At 38.5% G+C, this 18037-nt stretch overlaps 1 protein-coding gene across 10 annotated transcripts; it reads left to right on the forward strand.

Moving 5' to 3' along the window:
• Window positions 1–4128: 4128 nt before the first annotated feature.
• On the forward strand, window positions 4129–16018 carry LOC18431358 (uncharacterized). 10 transcript variants are annotated; one of them, XM_011623952.3, is made up of 4 exons: window positions 4129–4787; window positions 6246–6366; window positions 14390–14462; window positions 14955–15424. In XM_011623952.3, exons 1-4 carry the CDS (start codon window positions 4391–4393, stop codon window positions 15078–15080), a joined length of 717 nt encoding a protein of 238 aa, XP_011622254.1. In that variant the 5' UTR covers window positions 4129–4390; the 3' UTR covers window positions 15081–15424. The 10 variants fall into 10 exon arrangements, 5 of the variants coding, with proteins under 5 accessions (XP_011622254.1, XP_088714881.1, XP_088714884.1 ...); XR_016049739.1 differs by having other exon boundaries at window positions 4137–4792; XM_088858755.1 differs by having other exon boundaries at window positions 4209–4787; window positions 14390–14572.
• The last annotated feature ends 2019 nt before the right edge of the window (window positions 16019–18037 follow it).

The following is an 18037-nucleotide window of genomic DNA, read 5'->3' on the forward strand; positions in this document are numbered from 1 at the left end:
TATATTATTTTTTTCTTATGAAGACAAATTTTAGTTTTTTTTTAAGACAAAAGTAAAAACCTATCTTCTTCTTTTTTTTATGATATTATTTTTTTAAAAAAAATTTAGATATTATTTTTTTAAAATTTTTTTTATGAAGACAAAAAGTGAATTTTACACAATGGCGTTCCAACTAGGATTCAAACTTGGGAAGTTACCCATAAAACCTTTGCTGCTAACCACAGCAACCCTTCACACACTGCTGGAGAGCTTTATACAATATTTACTTATATTGTATGAATTTTCAATATAATATCGCTTAACGCAAGTCCCACATAGAAGAATTGGAGAAAGTCTATAAGATATAAATACCTTTACAAAAGCCTCATTGCCAGTGCGATGGAGAGAAAGGGTAACCTAAAGTGATATTTTGAAAAAAATTACCAAAATGTCCTCAGGTAAGGACTCGCCCCCTGTGACGTCACTAAGCGGCTGGAATGGCGATTTATGACGTAATAGAGGCCATTCATTGAAATCACCGACAGCTGGAATGGCGATTTATGATATAATAGAGGCGATTCATTGAAATCACCGATTCTCGTCTAAGAGATTTATGACGTAATAGAGGCGATTCACTAAAATCGTTGATTCAATTCTCCTCTAGGATCGGACATAATAGAGGCGATTCACTGAAATCGTTGATTCGATTCTCCTCTAGGATCGGGGTGATTCACTCGTCGATCGATTCGATTCTCCTTTCGGATCGGACGTAATAGAGGCGATTCGCTGAAATCGCCGATTCGATTCTCCTCTAGGATTAGGGTGATTCACTCGTCGATCGATTCATTGAAATCGCCGATTCTCCTCTAGGATCGGTGAAATCGCTAGATCGGGGTGATTCACTCGTCGATTCGCTAAAATCGCGGATTCTCCTCTAGGATCGGTGAAATCGCGGATTCTCCTCTAGGATCCGTGAAATCGCTGATTCTCCTCTAGATTGGGGTGATTCACTCGTCGATCACTGATTCTCCTCTAGATCGAGGTGATTCACTCGTCGATTCACTGAAATCGTCGATCCTCTATTACAGCGTAATATTGCGTCGATTCACTGAAATTGCCGATCCTCTTACAACGTAATATCGTGTCGATTCACTGAAATCGCCGATTCTCCTTTAGGATCGGTGAAATCGCCGATTCTCCTCTAGGATCGGTGAAATCGCTGATTCTCCTCTAGATCGGGGTGATTCACTCGCCGATTCACTAAAATCGCCGATCCTCTATTACAACGTAATATCGCCGATTCCCTTTTAGGATGAATCGACGATTCTCCTTTAGGATATCGGTGAAATCGCTCGATTCACTGAAATCGTCGATTCTGCTCGATTCACTGAAATTGACGATTCTGCTTGATTCACTGAAATCGCCGATTCTCCTCTAGGATCGAGCGAGCAGCTGGAATCGCCGATTATGTTCGATTCATTGAAATCGCCGATTCTCCTCTAGGATCTCCTCTAAGATCGAGCGAGCGGCTGGAATCGTCAATTCTCCTATATTATAATGTAATATTGCCGATTCTCCTTTAGGATCGGTGAAATCGCTGATTCTCCTCTAGGATCGAGCGAGCGGCTGGAATTGCTGATTCTCCCCTATTATCACCGATTCTCCCCTATTATCGTCGATTCTCCCCTATTACGTTGTAATAGAGACGAGCGAGCGGCTGGAATTGTCAATTCTCCTCTATTTCAACGTAATAAGGGCCAGCGAGCCGTAATAGGGGCGAGCGAGCGACTGGAATAGCCGATTCTCCTCATAGGGGCAAGCGAGCGGCTGGAATCGTCGATTCTCCTCTATTACAACATAATAGGGGCGAGCGAGCCATAATAGGGGCTAGCGAGCGGCTAGAATCACCGATTCTCCTCTAGGATCGGGTAGCCATTTATGACGTTTTATGACGTACTAGGGATGAGTGGCTTAGCCGATTCTCCTCTAGGATCGGGTAGCGATTTATGACGTTTTATGATGTAATAGGGACTATGACGTAATAGGGACAAGTGGCTGGAATCGTCGATTATCCTCTAAGATCGGGTAGCGATTTATGATAGGGACGAGCGGCTGGAATCCCCGATTCTCCTTTAGGATCGGGTAGCGATTTATGACGTTTTAAGATGTAATAGGGGTGAGCAGTTGGAATCGGCGATTCTCCTCTAGGGTCTTGGCGATTCTCCTCAAGGAGCGGGCGATATCACTAAGCAGCTGGAATCCGCGATTTATGACGTAATAGGGGTAAGCGGCTGGAATCGCCGATTCTACGTCACTAAGCGGCTGAAATCCACGATTTATGACATTTTATGAAGTAATAGGGGCAAGCGGCTGGAATCGCCGATTCTACTAAGCTATTGGAATCTACAATTTATGACGTAATAGGGGCGAGCGGCTGGAATCACCGATTCTCCTCTAGGATCGGGTAGGATCGAGTGATGTCACGAAGCGGCTGGAATCGCGATTTATGACGTAATAGGGGGCGATTCATGATTCAAAATTGCCGATTCTCCTCTAAGATCGGGCGATGTCACTAAGAGGCTGAAATCGCGATTTATGACATAATAGGGGCGATTCGCTGTTCAAAATCGTAATAGGGACGATTATGGGCGACTCACGGTTCAAATCGCCGATTCTCCTCTTGGATCGAGCGATACGATTCACGGTTCAAAATCGTCGATTCTCCTCTAGGATCAGGCGATGTCACTAAGTAGGTGGAATCACGATTTATGACGTAATAGGGGCGAGTCACTGTTCAAAATCGTAATAGGGGCGATTTTGGGCGATTCACGGTTCAAAATTGCCGATTCTCCTCTGCGATCGGGCGATGATTCACGGTTCAAAATTGTCGATTCTCCTCTAGGATAAGGCGATGTCACTAAGAGGCTGGAATCGCAATTTATGACATAATAGGGGCGATTCACTATTCAAAATCGCCTGTTCAAAATCGCCGATTCTCCTCTAGGATCGAGCGATGTCACTAAGCGGCTGGAATCGCCGGTTCAAAATCAGCGGCTCTCCTCTATGATCGGGCGATGTCACTAAGCGGCTGGAATCGCGATTTATGAAGTAATAGGGGCGATTCACTGTTCAAAATCGCCGGTTCAAAATCGCTGATTCTTCTCTAGGATTGGGACGATTCACGATTCAAAATCACCGATCCGAATCACGATTTATGACATAATAGGGGTGATTCACTTTTCAAAATCGCAATCACCGATTCTCCTCTAGGATAGGGGCAATTCACGATTCAAAATCGCCGATTCTCCTCTAGGATCGGGCGATATCCCGATTCTCCTCTAGGATCGGGCGATGTCACCGATTCTACTTTAGGATCGGGCGATGTTCAAAATCGCCAATTCTCCTTTAGGATCGGGGCGATTCATGATTCAAAATCGTCGATTCTCCTCTAGGATCGGGCGATGTCGCTAAGCGGCTGAAATCACGATTTATGACGTAATAGGAGCAATTCACTGTTCAAAAGCGCCACGATTCTCTTCTCCTCTAGGATCGGACGATGTCACCGATTCTACTCTAGGATCGAGCGATGTCACTAAGCGGTTGGAATCACAATTTATGACGTAATATGGGCGATTCACTATTCAAAATCGTCGCGATTCTCTTCTAGGATCGGGCGGTGTCACTAAGCGGCTGGAATCGCAATTTATGACGTAATAAGGGGCGATTCACTGTTCAAAATCGCCGATTCTCCTCTAGGATCGGCTGATTCTTGGTTTTGTAGAAGAATCGTCCCTGTGACGTCACTAAGCGGCTGGAATCGCGATTTATGATGTAATAGGGGCGATTCACTGTTCAAAATCGCCGATTCTCCTCTAGGATCGGGCAATTCTTAGTTTTGCAGAAGAATCGTCCTGTGTCAACTTGTTGATTTTTAAAACCCTGGTTCCATATTTCTTTAATCCCGTGTCAACTCGTCGATTTTTAAAACCCTGGTTCCATCTTTTCTTAAAGAATTTGTTAAAATGTTAGAAAAACAAAAAATTCAAGATAATTTCATAATAACCTTATTCTGGTTCCATCTTTTCTTAAAGAATTTGTTAAAATGTTAGAAAAACAGAAAATTCAAGATAATTTCATAATAACCTTATTTTTAAGTCATCCACCAAATTCTCTAAAATAACCCTGCCACCGAATTTCCCAAAATACCCCTCACCGTGGATCTTCTTCTTTGATGCTTCCATATTCCATTTTTCTTTTTCGCAATACTCGACTCTCTCCATTTTCGCGCTCTTTTTGTTGTTTCATCTTTCTACCGAAGCAACAAATCTTTACACTTCTGTTGTTCATTTTTTTTTGGTAGGTACTTCTGTTTTCAGAAAGAGGAAAAACCAGTTTCCTGAAATGGAAAGTCATGGAAATTGAGCGAAGAAAGCTTAAGAGGAAGCCCCTAGCTGATTGCACAAACACAATCTCCAGAGCTTCTTCTGAAATCAAGAAGTCTTTCGCCAAACCCAAAGTACAAAACCCTAAGAAATTCGAATCTAAAACCGGTAGGAAAAACCCTCCGAAGGACGATACGAAAACCTGTGGAGAAAACCCTAAGAAAAACGACTCTAAGTTTAATGGAGAAAACCCTAAGAAACACGACTCTAAGATCAGTGGAGAAAACCGTAAGAAACACGACTCCAGGACAAGTGGAGAAAACTCTGAAAAGTATGACACCAGCACTAGTTCAAATGATGCAGTGAGTAAGGAGATTCAGAGGTTTTGGCCTGCAAATCCTTCTGTTAGAAGGTCCACTGAAGCTGGTAATGTACGGTATTTCATTTGATTATAATTGTTGATTTTTCCTCTTTGTTCTTTTGTGGATTTTATGGTTTGGCCTGGAATAGATGAAGAACTGTTTTCATTTCTCGGGTTCTCGTGATTTTGAATTAGGAAAGCTCGACTGAAACTGGTAGTGTACTGCATTTTGTGAATCGTAATTGTTTTGTTGCCTTTATTGGCGGGGTATTGATTTGGGTTTGATTTATCTGATAATTTAGGGTTAGGAAATTAAGGTGGATCAATTGGATTTTGAATTACTGTTTATTCATGGGCTCTGATACCGCCTTGCACTGTTTAATTAACTGGTCGTGATCTCTAGAACATTTGGAATTTCTTTGGTATTTTGTCATGACTCTATTGAGTTCTTATTTTGTTAGTTTCTTGTGAATTTTGATTATACTTTTCTGCTAATTATTGGAGCTTGTGAATATGTGGTCAACTCACAATCCAGTACTCTGTACTTTCTACCTATTTGGATCACTCATCCTTGTGTTCAATTAAGTAATTTGTATTTTCTCTTGAATCGTGCCTCTAAATTTTGAAATTTGATAATTGATGTTTATAATTTTAACTTCTAGTATTTTTTGTATGTTAATTCTTAACGGAGCCTGCATTAGGATGTGTTTCTTCTCTTAATTTTCTTTGTAGTTAAGAGTTGGCGTTTGCTCCTGGTATGCATAGCCCTTTTAATTTCTAGTAAATATGGGATCAGGTTCTATGTTCAAAATTTTTTATCCCATTAGTTTCTGCTGGAAGTGGATTTTGAAATTCTTTTAACTATCACTGAAGGCAACAATAAAGCAAAAAGCCCAAATCTCCTTATTTATGGGTCAAATTAGTCCACATTATTTATCTCTAGTTTCTGGTATCCTGGGGTATGTTACGGTATATTTTTCGATGAATTGTTTGATTTGTTCTTTCCTGGTAAGTATTAACATTTTTTATATTAAATATTTGTGCAACTTAGAATTGTTTGATTTGGTGTTTTCTAAATTGGTAATTTGTGGATTTCTTCTAACTCATGGTTTCATTTTTAAGTTATGCCAAATTTAGTGGCAATTCTCGCAAATTATGAATGTTATATGAGTTTCTGGTAATTGTTTGACATGCAAATTTGAATATCAAGCATTTTGTCCTTTCAAACTTTTTGTAATTCTTTGGTTAGAGAAGTTCATCAATGCATTTCATAATTCATATATTTTATATTAGTTTAAACTCTTTAGCTTGAATAATATTCTGCTATAGGAGAAGCATTTTATGACTTGGATGGTTGAGGTCTTGTTTTTCATGTTTGATACATGGTTGCATTGTCCACCATTGTCAATGCTTTTGAGGTTTGAGCATGAGTTGTCTCTTACTCTTTCTTCCTTTTTATCTTGTCTTGTTTTAAGGGATACCACATCTGTAATTTAATTTCTGTATCCTTTGCCATAATGTAGGCCTGAATGGAAGCAAAAGCATAGACCAAGATGAAGTTCCATGGAGCCAATCAGATACAAGAAAGAATGCTGAAGTATTGCCCGCAAGCTGCCCTCCCATGGTGCCAATTGCACGTTTCTGGTATATTAATTATTTCTTTCTCAATGGAGGTTTTTTTCAAATTATTTTAGTCATTGTTGTTATTGTTGCTAGTTTGGTGAATTTGCAGTGTTAATTGGATAGCCAGACTTACTTGGTACGGACCTTGTTAATTATAATGATGATATTAGGTAACTATCGTGGTGCCTAGAATGTGGCTGCTTTACTTCGGGTTGCATTATTTTGATTTTTGTATAGGATGGAGAGAGTTCTGTTATTTTTTATCGATCAAAAAATTTTGGCCCACTCAATGCATTTCGGCAGCTGAAATTGTCCATGTTACGACAGATGTTTATGTGCATTGGATCAACTTGATTCCTTTTCCCTTGTAAGATACATGTAACATGTAAAATGTAAATCAATGTTGAAAAACGGAGCATGTTCAACTTGGGCTCGGTCGAGTCACCTAGACTCACCACCCTGCTGGGCTCAGAAACCCCAACCTGTGTAGGAGGCACTCTAACATGGCTCACCCTAGTAACAGAAAACCCCCTACTTGTGTAGGAGGTACTGTAGCATGGCTCATCCTCATTATTGTAGTGATGGGCGAGCTAGCAGAGACTCTGCGAGCTTCTGGCAGTGGCAGCCTTGCAAGTCCAATGCCTTTTTTAGTTTAAAACCATGCTTCAGATCTAATTTTGAAACTTGTGTCTTTGGCAATTTTTGCAACCCCTTTCCAATGAATAGATCAATATAGAAAAGAAAATAGAATTTCTCAAATTTAAGAGATTGCAATTTTCAAATTGCGGTGTGGCCAAAAACTTGCAATTTCTTCACATGCTTGTGGCCCAATCTTGGTTGAAGTTTGTTATCTAAGCTTAGTTTGGATTTCTTTCTTATATCATAGTTATATTTGTCATAGAAAACCACTAGAAATCTCATATTGCATTATTTTGAAATTCGAAACACTCATCATCATCATCATAAGAGCCTTATTCCAACCATTTAGGTTCGGTTATATAAATCGTGTTCTGTCATTCTGCTCTATCAAAGGCCATTCCCTCAGTATGACCATAAGTCCTATATCTTTTTTCACTACTTCCATCCATGTCCTTTTGGATATTTCCCTTGTCTTTTTAGAGCTTTCCAAACATAGATTCAAGATTCAAGAAAAGTTGCAGGAAAGTTTACTGTGGCTGCCTAACTAACACCACCCTCCTCCTTTACCAAGCTTGGGACTTGCACGACCGGCAAGGGGCCAGCCAAGGCAGAGTTTTGAAATTCAAAATACTATTTACCTAATGTTCAAGAAGGCAGAGGCAAGCGCCCAAATAACTGGGTGGCCCTGAAGTTTTCTAGTTTTTTTTCCGCATTCTCTCCCTTTTATGGTTTCGATTTGTATAGAAAGTTAATATTAATACTAGGCAATGAGCAGTTGTATAAAAATGTAATAATAATATCATGGCTATGTGCATGTGTCATTGTGTAAATGTGTCAAAAGTGTGCTTTTTTAAAGAAAAGTATTTTACTAAATGAAAGAAAAAGGATACTCTTTTTTAAGAACAGTGCCAGTTGCTTTACTTGTTTGATGAACAAAAAATAAAGAAAGGTACTTTTATTGAAAAGGGATGCCTTTTCTCTCTAAAATAAATGAATAGAAGTACAAATAATAAAAATCTCTCTTTATAAACCTAATTCTCTCTCACTAAATAACAAAAAAAAATAAATAGAGAAAATCACGTACAGACACTCTTGAGGGGGGGCGGGGGGGCGGAGGGGGGAGGGGGAGGGGGTGTGTCATTTACCAAATGTTGCAGTCATTTGCCCAAAATTATGAGCACCATGCACCCCACTCGTGGCATATTTTGTTTTTTCTAAGTTACCCTCTTGTCTAGCAATGCAAATACCGAACTGGAGGAGGGCTTTTTTCAAAATAAAAAGAGTTGTCTGGTACTCGAAATACCAAATAGGCAAAGGGCTTTTTCAAAGTAAAAGAGCTATCCGGTATTCGAAATACCGGACAGTTCTCTTTCTCTCCTTGGCAATTTTGTTTGTTGATATTGGGAAGGATGGGAGATTCTGTGGCAGCTTAAGACATACAACAGGCTGAGCCGCTGAGCCTCCACCTCTCGAAGAAATTCTTCGAGCTCCCCTTGATGCTCTTCCCTCCCCACTTCCCCACATATCCCACCAAGCGGCAGTTCATCCAATCCCTCGAGGACTATGCCCAACACTTTGGGCTGGAGCCAGCCTTCAATGAGAGGGGCGAGAGTGCAAAGGAAATTTAAAGCAATAGCAATTGAAGAACAAAAAGAATTTCCGGAGGCAATTTTTCTAGAGAGCAAAAAGCAATAGCAATTGAAGAACAAAGCAATGAGAGGGTCGAGAGTGCAGAGGCAATTACAGATTTGGAGGCGACTAAAATGAAAAGATCGCTGAGATTTACATACCGTTCTCGCAAAATATTGCCTTCTGAATTTGAGAACACAATAGAAAACAACATTTTAGGTTCACTTTGATTTCACACACACACACACACACAGATGGCATTTATGGAGTGAGACTAGAGATGTTTTTGGAGAGAGAAAGCAAAATGCGTTTCGAGAGGGAGAAATAGTGCTTAGAGAGAGAGTCGTGGTACTTTGGTGAGAAAGCGAGAAATGGTATTAGAGAGAGAAAGAGTCGGTGAGCAAAGTTTGTTGTAGCTGTCCAGCAATTGAAATGCTTGATAGCTCTTTTATTTAAAAATAGCCTTCCCCCTGTTTGGTATTTGAATTGCTAGACAAGAGGGCAACTTAAGAAAAAAAAATGCCCCGAGAGGGGGGTGGGGGGTGCTCATAATTTCAGGCAAATGACTGCCCATTTGGTAATTGACCCCTCCCAAAAGAGTCTGTACGGTTTAAGAAGGTGGCACCAGGCGGGCGCCCGGACCCTCCTTGAGGCTGCCTTAGGAGCCTAGGCGGGTGCCTTAGGCGCCTAGGCGGGTGCCTTAAACAAGTCTGGCTGGACCTCCTGCCTGGGCCACGCCTAGACAGTTTTGAGAAACAGGCCGCCTAAGCAGTCCGCTGCCAAATTTTTGTACGTTGTATTTACCCAAAAATAAAGAGCTCGATTCAGAAACCCGGTTTAGGGTGTCGATGTAATGTATTTTAGGACCTCTTTGACAAAGATTGAAGACATTGATTCACATTAAGTACAAAGATTCGCGGATTGGCTTTGAAATTTGGGTGCCTTCATGTTTTTAATTTAATATTTTTTCGTGCTACTTCAGCTAGTCCTGGAGTGAGTGTGAGTTTGCTAACTCTAAACTAAATAGTCCCTTTAGATTACTTAGAAGTTCAAGATTTCCTTAGATCACTTTCTTTGTCTATTAATATTTATGTTTCTTCTTTTACTGATTTCATACTTGGCATGCTTGTTTTGGATAAACGAGGGTTTCATCTGGGTTGACTTAGACATAAAATGAAAGAGAATCATAAACTTTGACAACAAATTTTTCATAGATGTGATTATTACAGATTAGATACACTAAGAGGTAATATGCAGTTAAATACTGCTTATTGTGTGTCCAAAACGATATGAAAGAGTTGTGTTCTAATGAAAAGAATAGATTGTGTGGTTCTCTGGGAACAAAATACGGTGTACTGATGTGAGCAATGTCTATTTAGTAAATGCTTATTATTTTAGTTCTCTAATAATTTATTGTTCAAATATTCTTATTGGAATTTCCTTTTGGTCCAATTTATACAGCTCATTGATTTATGCTTTGTGAAGTGAAAGGACTATTTGTAACAATGTGAATGTTGTTTAATGCTGTATACATGGGATGGTGTTATCTAGAAACACGATGGATATGTCACACTATTACATCATGCGAATTAATATTGCTTGTTGAATTTGTTTCTCTTAAGTCTTAAAATATTATATTTTATATTAAACAGAAAAGAGTAAGTTGTTTCTCTTGATAAACAGATTCCGTTCACATTTGACCTTATGAGTTATGTTCTAGTTTAATGTTGTTGGTACATTTCAAGGTTTTAAGTGCCAAAATGGATTTGAAGTACCAGGTTGCTGTAATCAAATGTTCTTCGAATCATTGTAAAACCCATATCTGATATGTATAAACCAACAAAATATGTAGAAAAGGTTGAAATATGTATTATTGTTCTCTTCCTATTTGGTATTGTTCTTTTCCTAGTTGTCATTCTTTTAGGACACTTATGTTTTAATAAGGATCCATAAGAAGGCACCATATATCTATGGGATTGTAGACAATGAGACCATTTACATTTGATATAACAAGGTCACAATTACTTACAATTTGATGTGAAATCTGATGGCTTGGGTGTGTCACAAAGTTCCTCCATCTAATTTCACATCCAATGGTCAACATTAATTGTGACCACCATGTACTAAAGATAAATGGTCTCATTGTAAACTTTCCCTATATCTATTGGTACAATTACTTTGCATAAGCTCTGTCAGAAATCTGTCAGAAATGATGTATTAATATAGTTTAGAGTAAGAGAATGTTCATTACAGAGGAAGAGCCTAACTGTGATGAATCTCATTTTTAAGTTATTGATTTGGGAGGAATTTAGGGTGAGGAAGTAGGGCTAAGTCTGGAAATGAAAGTCTGGTGAATGGTGAAGGTGCTGAGAATGGGTTCAAGAAGGAATCAGGTTGAGTTCCTTGTCAAATTACGAAGCTTAAATTTGATGGAACTCTTTTGGTAACCTTGGCCCAGCTAAGGTGGCAAATTAGTTTGAGAAATCCTTCTTGGGACTGATTATAGTTGTAGGTTTCAACAAGTTGGAGATTCTTTGTGGGTATACAATATCCTTGTACTTTCCGTGGCTCCTTGTTATCAGATGGTCTTTTTCTGATTGTGATTCATTAAAATAGCCAGGAGTCTCCTGTTATGCAGAGGCCTTTAGAAAGGACCATTTGAGATTTTCACAGTTACAAGTTGTAGAACTTTGATAAAAACTGATACTGTATTTCAACAGACAGTAATCAAATTAGAACAAGTCACTAGAGTAGTTACTGGAACTCATAGGTCCATATCTTTTATTCTAAGTACTCTAGTCATGTGGCCTATTTCTTCCCAAAAAGGCACAATAGACATTTATTTAATTAGATTCTACTATGAAAGTTTAGTTAGACAAGCTGTCCATCATCAGATCTTGTTCCAATCAGCATCCTATTAAGGGGTCCTGCTCAAATTCCTAACCAGATGAGAAGACAATGCCATATTTTTAAAAACAATTATCCAATATAAGACCGGAAAATCTATCTTATAATACCACGGAATCAAACTTGGTGAGTTCTGGTAGTGAGTCACTCGGTGGGCTGTTGAGTCACTGTGACTTGCTCGAGCTGAAGAGAAAAGACACAAGTATCCCAAAAAGTACGAAAATTCAAAAAATAAAGAAAAATTATAAGAATTTGATATACAAAATGATCAATAATGGGAAGTTAATTTTTTACTCAACTTTGCATCTAATTGATCCAAAGCTCTTGTAATTTTTAGACAAACCCTATTCCTATATTCTAAATATGGCAAATCCGAGATTTGAATGTTCTTTTGTTGAATCTAAGCTTTGGATTCGATAGAAAACACAAATATAGGCATAGGAACAAATTGATTCGAGCTAAAATGCCAAAAACAAGCAAGGAAAAGGGGTTGGCCAAACCCTATTTTGGTTATTACAAATCTCGTGAATTGGAGATTCTGAGTATTTTTTCTGTTGAATATATGATTTTGAGTTTAAACGGTAGATAATTAGGATTAAAGACAAATTTACATTGTGATTGGAACTCTCAGTGACAAGAACAAGCAAGAAAGGGGGTCGGATTTCCACCACCCTTTCTGAAGTGTTCTAGTTGGCAAGTTTAGGAGGACCTGTCCATCCAACACAAAAATTGTCTGAATCACTGTTAGGAATTAGGTGATTTTGTGCACAGTAGCCCTAGTGAGTTGACGGCCCTCTGGAAATGTCAGGCTGCCAGTTCTGAGTAACTCAGCTGAGTTCTAGTTGGACTCGGCGAGTTTTAAACATCAAGAACGATATCTAATGAATGAATGGCTGGTTTTTTTCGTCAAGTAATGATATTCCCCCGTAGCCTAGACCCACACTTCATTTCTTGAGAGTTTACGGTGGTTAGATGAGGGAAGTTTAACTATGGTTTGATTTGTGGCCCCTGATTCAAAGAACCTAGATGGACCAACACACAAAATCTCACCCATGAACCTTGTGGTGGGCTATACTCTATAGAGATTGTTAAAAAATCTCAAAGCACTAAGAGATAAGGAAGAGAGATTCAGAACTGGAGTGGACAATGAAGCTCGTGCTGCAATTCTCTTGGAGGCATAAAAGCTGTATTCATAGCTGATGCAACTTTACAAAAAATGTTGTTTGTTTGTCCAGGAACACAAACCTCATGCGCCTTGAAAATCGTGCTTGTAGTATTCTTTCTAATTTTGGATTTTACTTTTTTTGTTGTCAAATCCACTGTTGTCACATCACTTTTTGTTTAGGGACTTTCCCTATCCTCTCCCTTTCTTTCTACGAGAGGCAGCTCATGGAATGATACAAAATACGTTATGTAGAAAGCATAAATGAAGATTTTCTATTCCAATTCCATTTAGATACACCACTCCACAGAGAATAAAAGGGTCATTTTGGATGACTTGTTGGATACTTTCCAACTTTGAGCTTTTGTTAATGACTTCATCTTTCATAGCAAAATCTGTTATTAGGCTATTGTGTGTTACTATTTCTTTCATGTTCCAAATTTATATGACTCTTAATTTTAAGAGGAAAGTAAAACATGTATGTTTGTTTCCTCATGCATGGCTTGGAAAATTCCAACTTCGGATGAAGTTACAGCTTCAGCTTTTTGGGCGAGGACAGTCATTAAATTAGTTTATGTTTCTCTGGCTTGTTAATAGAAAAGTCAATTGTGCTTGACTACTTTTGTTTCCTCACATATGACTTAAGGAAACTATTCTTTCTACTAACAAGCCCCTGAATACTCCTAGTTAGTGTCAAATCTTACTCTTGTCTTGCCATCCTATTTTCATACACTCAAGCCTCAATGAGAATGAGGTTACTTGTATTGATGCATTCTTTCTATTGTTAACCACCATGATATCACATGTGAAGTTGAATCTTATCACACTTAAACTGGGGCAATTATGCCATCCTACATGTTGAATAACGTCTGCTTATTTGTATATCTCATGCATGTCATTCTCTAGAAGTTGTTGAGCTTCTTGCTGGGGCAGTTCTAAGCTTCCAGCTTGTCTCATGGTTAATTTAAATCTGCTCACTTATCTCCTATCGAACAGCTCATGGTGGGGCATAGAGGCTGGAGTCCATCCTTATAACTTCCTCATGTAGCTATCAGCCTATAATTTCTGCAGGAAAAACGAAATGAATGGCAGTGTGCTGAGAATTTTGTGTTGGATTGTGCAACCAATCCTTTCTTGCTTCTGCAGTCAACCTTTTTCTTGAGGATTATATAAACCTCATGGAACTTGTGCTTCTTGTCTATCACATTGGCTTTGTCATTGATTGCTAACATTCTATGTTTATGCTCCATCTATTTACCCAAAATAAAAAACAATGTTTATGCTCCATCTGGATACTTAATAGTGTATGTTATTAAGGGCGGCCCTATGATTTGATCAGTATTGTGGTGGATCATACTGTACATAATCCTAACTCCTGATGTATTACACATGGCGTATTTAGTTGCATTTTTTTTTTCTTTTTCCTTTTGTTTTTGGTAGTATTCAGTTGCCTTTTGTGCATCTTTTTCCTATCAATCATTTGGCCAAATGTGAGAATGGGGCTGGGGCCATGGTGGTAGCACCACTTGTACCCCAGCTAAAGTCTAGGTTACTATTCTCACCTAACGCATTAAAAAACCACTAACGATTTCAAATAACAGGTAGGGGTTCGCCATCCTCACTGAATTACCCAAAAAAAAAAATCAGTTGGCCAAATGTTAAATATTTATTTTAACAGGGGTCTTTCGTTGCCTATTCCATGATCAGGAAGAAACTGGGGAAGCAGGTCTGTGAGGCAGGTCCTTCGAAAGCGCACACAGAAGAGCCTGTTCAGAAAAAGGTTTCTTTTTATTCTGCTTGCAAAAGATCAAATCAATCTTACCTGTTTTTCTTGAAACTACTGGATTCATTCGCAAGGATCCCATTAACAAGAAGCATCGGTTTTCCTAGGTTTCTGCTTTATCTTCTGTTGAAATTTTTGGGGTTGTAGCTTTTTTATTGGAACTTTACATGAATTAGTTTGCCATGGTACAATGGACCATTGTATGCTCATATCCACCATATGTTCCCATGGATCAATAGTTGGAGATCAAATTAATCCTATGCAGGTTGGGGTTCCATCCCAGTTAATTTTCAACTATCCCTCAATGGAACCAATAGGTGGATGTAGCTCCTGTGCTAAGCATACCTCAGTCCGTGGGACTTTGGTATAATTTTATTAATTTCCCATTTTTCAATTGCTCGATCTTGCTCATCATGTCACAATATTAGAAATGGAAGCAAAAGAAGAAAAATAAATACTGAGAAATGTATATGTGACATGCTCTCTCAGAAGCGACGGTATTCAATGCCCGAGCTGCTCCCTCGAGATTTCATTGAAGAACAAAGAGCTAAGTTTGCAGAGATTGACGCCTTTGAACTGGAAGAGGAAGTAGCATCAGAGACCGAGTTAGAATAAAAGAATTGAGGGTTCAACAAATCAGACCTAGTCTCTCATGCAAATTTTAGCACTAAAAAAGATTCCCATGTTACTTCCAGCACTAAGAAATGTGTTTTTGGTGGCAGACATTTAAGGCAACCAACTATTAAGTTTTGGCACGCCTGAATCTGTCTCCCATGGTATATTATACATGTACATTTAAATGTCGTTAGTAGCATTTTTATTCTTTTAACAGAAAAAAAAAAGAGAAAAAAAAAGAAGCAGTTCTATTCTCTTGTACGCTCTCCAATTAGTGCTTTGAAGTTTGTACTTGTATGTGATTAACTCTTTGTATATATTCTTAAAGGTTCACACATTCTAGATATTGCACTGACAACTTCCTTTTTTAATGCATTGTGTCCCTAGAGCCGGCTTGGCTTTAGTGCTTCGCCAGAGTCAGGCTTAATTATTGTTGAACATGGTAGATTATCTGACGATCGAAGTTCATGACATTAGGACGACTAAATGTAGATTATTTCTTATTGCAATTTACTTCTAAATTTCTATTAGTCCCTTATTGCTTCTTCCATTCTTGTCCCATTCTTCCAGATTTTTCCAGTGTAAATTATCTTTATTTTTGCTCAATCTATTCATGATCATTTATTTTGCAGTTTGTATTCTATGCTACTAGTACTTGGGTTTCAAACTATTTGCTTAATATCACATGTTAAGGAGTTGCTAGCATGTTGTTTAAAATTTATCTGGAATATCCTCTCTACTTAGATTTTCAAGTTATTTTATTCGAAGTTGTGGCTCTGCTTGATTTTCTTTTGTGGATTGGCTTAGAAATTCGAAAGGAAAACCAATTGGTGTCAGCCGAGCGCAAGTTTGCCAAAGAAGGCTGGGTGGGTAATATTTGCTCCATTCGTTTTGCCAATTTTCAAATGTGGACAATGAAGTCATAGGGGAAGATAAGTAGAAGCTGGATTCAAGCCACACAAATCGATGGAATTGTTTTTCTTAGGGCTAGCAATGGGCGGGGTTGGGACGTGCCAACCCTGCCCTAGACCTAGTCCGGTCTGGATCCCCATAGGGGGAGCACTAGCCCTAGCCCTATTAAGGCCAGGCTGGACCAAATAGGAAAATGAAAAATTAAAAGAAAAAGATAAAGAACAAAAGGGCCAAGATTGAACCGAGGTGCCCCCAGGTCAGGCCCAGCTAGGCCCAGTAATCAGGCCAAGGTGGCCAGGCCATACTTGGCTCTCAGGCCATGTTTTGAGGCCCAGGCCCTTTTTTTTAGGGCCACACTGACCGGACTGGGCCACCCAGCTCATTGCGACATCTAGTTTTCTATTCAGTACTTAATTGTCTTAGTTTGTGCATATTCAAAACAAAATTTACAGAGTACATTATTAAATGGCTTAAATTATCTTACAAATAACTCAATTTATCATTCAGTATTCATTTTTCAGATTTATTTCATAGAGGTACTGCTGAAAGTTTGTTTAATAATTTCCAAACTATCTCTATGCAAGGTTGGGAATCTTGAATGAATGGGGACACTTTGGTAAATCGACCTGTAATAACTTGATCTAAATTACAAAAATCAGCCCGTTTGTTCAAGGTTGGGAAAATAGAACTACAAAATAACCAAATTATCCTTTTGTTTAGGGCTAACAATATGGAATCAAGGGTATTTTTTGTTATTTGGTTATTTCGATGTTTGTAAACAACAAGGGTTTAGTGTTGGGATTATATGGCTTTTAAAGACCTTATGAGTGTGTAATGAAAAACATTTATTATAGTGGAACATAAACTTAGTGGGAGTGTGGTCCCTCGAAGACCATACTAAGCAAATGATATTTGCAGATACCAGACTGTACTTGACAATCTAGGCGGTTGAAAAACCCAAGGTACCTGGGCATAAAAAATAAATCGAGAAGGGTTTTTGGGTTAGCCCTTGATAAGGTCGGAGCTTATACCTAGATGAGTGAGCTGAGGGACTATGTGACCCTTGTGTGTGATGGTAGGCACTTGTGTGTGATGGTAGGCCTACAGAGACGGGGGTCAAAACTTCATCCATGTTCCATCACACGACTTGCATATAGATAGATCGTTCAAGAAAGCTAGATATCCACCTTTGGGTGAAGCATATGCACGTGTGAGAGATACCTCTATGCGCTATAGAGCTGTGGTCGTATCAGGTCGTGGTGACATTAACTTGTCTCTAGGGGATGACCTGTAATCCATAGACTAGGATTGCGACTCCTTGGCTCATCAACCAGACTTTGGTGACCCGATAATGAGCTCCTGTTTGGACTGTGGGTCATGAAAAACATTGTGTCGGTTCGATAAAGTAAGTATGGTCTGTAGTTCACAGTTGAAGGTGGAGTACCCCGTGATCGTTGATTGAATTTCTGGACCATATGGATCCACTTCCCATCATATTAATTTAATTGTGTTCATTTTATTATTAAATTATTTTAGATTTATTATTTGAATTTTTATAAGTCATTTGATATTTTATTTCTTAATTTTGGACTTATAAAAATAAAGTTATTAATTTACAAAGTTATAATATTTTAAAATTCATTTTATTTAATTTTAAAATATTTATTAAAAAAATACGTGGGGGCCCATAGTGCACATGGGCCCAACATGTGGGTATTAGGTGGGGCCCCACATACCATACATAAGTGGCATGCCCCACCCTTGGATACTTTCTCTTGTTACTTTGTCTTCAAGTTTATTAAATATGGTAACTATATCTTGTAGCATATAGTCAAATATTGATTAGGAAATATTGACCGTATCGTATCTTGATTATTGAAGGATTATCTTGACTTGATATTATTGAAATATTCTTATGAAAAATATGAGATGGAATATGCAATTTATGGTATGCACTATATCTTTAATGGATTTAATTTATTTAAATATATTGATGAAAACATGGTTTAAAGAAAAGGGGATAATGGTTCATGCACCTTCCGTAA

The sequence above is a fragment of the Amborella trichopoda genome, chromosome 2, assembly GCF_054954075.1.
Source record: "Amborella trichopoda isolate Santa Cruz 75 chromosome 2, AtrichopodaSantaCruz75HAP2 v2.0, whole genome shotgun sequence".
NCBI lineage: Eukaryota > Viridiplantae > Streptophyta > Magnoliopsida > Amborellales > Amborellaceae > Amborella > Amborella trichopoda.

Coding starts and splice junctions, on each gene's coding strand:
- LOC18431358 (XM_088858755.1), top strand. CDS start 4,391: ATGGAAATTGAGCGAAGAAAGCTTAAGAGGAAGCCCCTAGCTGATTGC. Junction 4,788..6,245: donor TAGAAGGTCCACTGAAGCTG/GTAATGTACGGT, acceptor GCCATAATGTAG/GCCTGAATGGAAGCAAAAGC. Junction 6,367..14,389: donor GTGCCAATTGCACGTTTCTG/GTATATTAATTA, acceptor TTCCATGATCAG/GAAGAAACTGGGGAAGCAGG.